Source organism: Papaver somniferum, chromosome 1 (assembly GCF_003573695.1).
Source record: "Papaver somniferum cultivar HN1 chromosome 1, ASM357369v1, whole genome shotgun sequence".
In the NCBI taxonomy this organism is placed as follows: domain Eukaryota; kingdom Viridiplantae; phylum Streptophyta; class Magnoliopsida; order Ranunculales; family Papaveraceae; genus Papaver; species Papaver somniferum.
This window is the reverse complement of record NC_039358.1, coordinates 6680192-6684593: the sequence shown is the minus strand read 5'-3', so window position 1 is coordinate 6684593 and position 4402 is coordinate 6680192. Positions and strand designations below refer to the sequence as shown.

Sequence of the window (4402 nt, the reverse complement as noted above, 5' to 3'; positions counted from 1 at the left end):
TGGTGAAGAGAAGCAGCTGCAGCAGGTGAAGACCATTCGTTCGCAGCTGCAAGGGCAGTGTGGGAGCCGGAATTCGATTGTTGTTCTCGTCGGATCTCCTCAGTGCGTAGTTGAGACCGAGCGGCGTCAAACGATGGCATGGATTGTTGAATAAAAGAGGCAACGGTATTATACTCCTCCGGAAGTCCATTCACAAGTTGTATTACCAAACGTTTATCATTCATGGAAAAATCAAGGTCACTCAATCGATTTGCAAGTGCCTTTAGCTTATCACAGTAATCATCAACATCATTGCAATCAATGATTTACAAACTTACTCTCAAGGGTTGCGGCACGACTAGCTTTGTTGTCTTGGAAAAGACGTTGAAGATGATCCCAAATCTCTTTCGCTGTGTTTCCGGATTTGAGAACAGTAAGCATCAAATCTTTGGCCATGGTGGAGAACATCCATTGGCGGCAGAGAGCATCTAGTTGAAGAACGGTAGAGGCGTCTAGATCCGACGGCGGGACTGATGCATCTATGAGAAACATTAGGTTGTGTGCTTGAAGATGGAGTTTAAACAAGAAAACCCATGAAGAATACTCATCTTGTTTGATGTCTAAAGATATGGGTATGAGATTTTTGATGTTGGTGACGGTAAAGGCCGGATGTAAGGTTTTTTTATCACCCGCCATTGAAGTTGTTAGAGAAGAAGAAGAAGATGGATCAATTTTTGGCTATTGATACCATGTTGGAAATATTTTTCCCATAAACTTTATTATATATGTTTTACATAGTTTCCCAAAATACGGTGACCCAAATATATGGTCTATTACTGGAATTGAACCAAATTCATATACATTCCCATTCCTTTTAAAATCTTGTAATGGTGGTGGTCAGTTTCAGGAAGGTAAACAGATTCATTCACATGTTTTCAAGATGGGTTTGGAAACTGATTTGTTTATACATACTTCACTTATTAATATGTATGCAAGAAATGGTGAATTAGTCGATGCTCGGTTAGTGTTTGATAAAAGTTGTCATAGAGATGTTGTTTCATTTACAGCTATGATCACCGGATATGCTTGTGGGGGTTACTTGGATGATGCGTGGAGACTTTTCGATGAGATTCCTGTAAGAGATGTTGTGTCGTGGAATGCTATTTTTGCCGCTTATGTTCAAAGTGGGCAATTCGAAGAAGCATTGAGCTTTTTCAAAGATATGTTGAAAGGGAAAGTGAAACCGAATGGGAGTACGATGATTAGTGTTCTTTCTGCTTGTGCGCATTCAAGTTCTCTGGAGACTGGGAATTGGGTAGGTTCTTGGATTGAAGATAATGGACTTGGTTCAAATCTTCGGTTAGTTAATGCTCTGCTAAATATGTATTGTAAGTGTGGAGATTTGGAAAAAGCTCGTCTTTTGTTTGATGGAATAAGTAGAAAGGATTGCATATCATGGAATATAATGATTGGGGGTTACACGCATATGGGTCAGTACAAAGAAGCCTTGTACCTCTTTCAACAAATGCAACGTTCAGGCGAAGAACCAAACGAGGTCACTATCTTGAGCATACTTCCAGCTTGTACATACTTAGTTGCCCTTGAAACTGGCATATGGATTCATGCATATATAGATAGGCACTTCAAATGGTCTACTAATACATCTCTTTCTACTAGTCTAATTGACATGTATGCTAAATGTGGAAGTATTCAGTCTGCAAAACAAGTTTTCGACAGTGTAAATCCAAAAAGTTTGGCTTCTTGGAACGCAATAATATCTGGGTTAGCGATGCATGGGCATGTTGATTCCTCCCTTGAACTTTTCACAAAAATGGTCGATGAAGGAACTGAGCCAAATGATATTACATTTATTGCTGTGCTTTCATCTTGTAGTCATGGAGGTTTGGTAGAACAGGCCCGCCAGTACTTCCATTCCATGGTCAATGATTACAAGATTCCACCAAAGTTGCAACATTATGGATGTATGATAGATCTCCTTGGTCGAGCTGGGTTGTTCTGTGAAGCAGACAGCCTAATTAAGAGTATGGAGATGAAACCTGATGCGGCCATATTGAGTTCTCTGCTTGGAGCTTGTAAGCTTCATGGTAAAGTCGAACTTGCTGAAGTTATTTCTGACAAACTTTTTGAGCTGGAACCAGATAATCCTGGTGGTTATGTGCAATTATCAAATATCTACGCAGCGGCTGGTAGATGGGAAGATGTGGCAAGAATAAGAACACGATTAAATGATAGAGGAATGAAAAAAGTTCCTGGATGCAGCTCTATTGAAGTGAATAGCGTTGTTCATGAGTTCCTCGTCGATGACAAAACTCATCCACGCTGTAAAGAAATATACACAATGTTGGATGAAATAGATAAACTGTTGGAGTTAGCTGGGCATAAACCTGATACATCAGAGGTACTTTACGATATCGGCGAGAAGCAGAAGGAGGGTGCATTATGTTATCACAGTGAGAGACTAGCAATTGCTTTCGGTTTGATCAGTACTAAGCCTGGGACAACTATCCGGATAGTGAAAAACCTTCGTGTATGCGGGAATTGTCATTCAGCTACTAAACTCATTTCCAAGATCTTCAAAAGGGATATTATAGCTAGAGATCGAAGTCGATTCCATCATTTTAGAGATGGTTCTTGCTCATGCATGGATTACCGGTGACATTCAAGAGGTTAGTTTGCTTTCCAATAGAAAATGGTTACTGTTAGCAGCGTGTAGATATCTGTACTACAATTCCTGTAGTAGAGAGTTTCACACTCACTATAGTATTTTTGCTGGTCAGATCATCTTTAGAATTAGGTATAATATAGTGTCTCTTCGTTGGATCGGAAGACATAATATATATCATTAGTAAATGCATTGTAGATTAGCTTCAGAAAACATGTCATCTCTTTAACGCAGAATCTATGTAAGTTTGGTAATGTCATTGCGTAACATGAAATCTATAGAAAATTTATAGTACATAATATCCTTTAGTAACAGAATCAATGGACACGTCTAAACTTAACCCCACATCCTTAGGAAATATTAAGTCTTTAACATCCCGTTTCTTTATCCATTGATCATATAATAAGTTAACATAACTGTCCAGGTTTAAGTTAGAAGAAATCATGAATTGTTATGCATATGACAAATATTGTCTATACCAAAGGTTGTGTATGAGAAAGATTTTGGGATTTTTGCTGCCACACATCCTTTGGGATATACAATACCTGCGATGATGCTAACTACAAAGACCTCAAGGCGCAGGAAGGTGGAAAGGAATACTCAAATGCAAGCAATTGTTTGAAGACAGCACTGAGATTCAGTTAGAGTGGGTCTTCAATCAATTTCTAGTTTGAAAAGTGGAATGGGGACTGTATTTCTTGACGGTAGGTTTCATAAAAAAAACATACTCCCTCCGTTTCTAAAAAAGAGGTACTATCACTTTTCCATTTCAGCCTAAAAATAGGCCAAATTTCAGAAAAACCAATTGTAACTTTTTTCAGGAACGGAGGGAGTGTATAAATTGAGTTATAAATAGGAAAGCAGTGTAGCTGAGATGATCATCCACTAATGGGGATTGGAACTTACATCTTAGAGGAACACCTACAGGCATTTAATCTGCAGAGCTGGATGAGTTTCGATTGCAAATTGGAGATCCTCCAACTCTGTCAAGTGTCGATGAAAGAAGATGCAAGACACAACACATCCGCACCTTCCTAGATTTTCAACTCCAAAGACTAGTACACAAAATTGCTAATTTTAATGATCCGGATCAACAACACAAGCTAATATGGAAGAAAAACGTATCTTCAGTAGTCTCTTTCATAATATGGGCCATTTTTATGAAGTCTTTTCCAACGAAGGCAATGCTCGCTCAAGTAATTCCGGCATGTGCTGGAGACCTGTTGCATTATCGAACTTGCTCAACTGTTACTCAAGTGCTTAGAAGATCCTGTGACACCTTGCAGTCTTCATTTTGAATGGAAGTTAGTAAGTGTTATGCCGGCCAAGTTGGAAATGTTGCAAATTCATCAACGGATGTGAGCCTGACCAGTTTGCTCAACATAGCCTACTTAATCCCCTACTGAATGTTAAATATCGCAAAGCTGTTTTGGGATTTTGTCTTACAGCAATCGATTTAGTTCCAATCTGGAGGTGTAGTTCTCCATCTACTGGTAATACGGGGTTTCCCACTGAGCCTAGCTAGTTTTAGACTTGAATGCTAGTCATAACGAGTCAGATACATGTGCACTTCAAACTTGCCTTGGCGACCAGTAAGACCGATTTAGACACGCCAACATTCCAACAAAGTGAACCCAAAGAGTCGTGCTATGACACGGCTGACCGCATGAGAAGATGAATATCATCGAGTCATAGGGATACACGTTTTCCGACGTGAGAATATTGCTCTCCTAAATCTTT

The 4402-nt window shown here is 39.3% G+C and overlaps 1 protein-coding gene across 2 annotated transcripts; it reads left to right on the top strand.

The window, feature by feature from the left end:
- LOC113325270 (pentatricopeptide repeat-containing protein At1g08070, chloroplastic-like) lies at positions 1-3565 on the top strand. 2 transcript variants are annotated; one of them, XM_026573476.1, is made up of 2 exons: positions 1-2666; positions 3087-3565. In XM_026573476.1, exon 1 carries the CDS (start codon positions 920-922, stop codon positions 2654-2656), a length of 1737 nt encoding a protein of 578 aa, XP_026429261.1. In that variant the 5' UTR covers positions 1-919; the 3' UTR covers positions 2657-2666; positions 3087-3565. The 2 variants fall into 2 exon arrangements, with proteins under 2 accessions (XP_026429261.1, XP_026429265.1); XM_026573480.1 differs by having other exon boundaries at positions 3239-3266.
- The last annotated feature ends 837 nt before the right edge of the window (positions 3566-4402 follow it).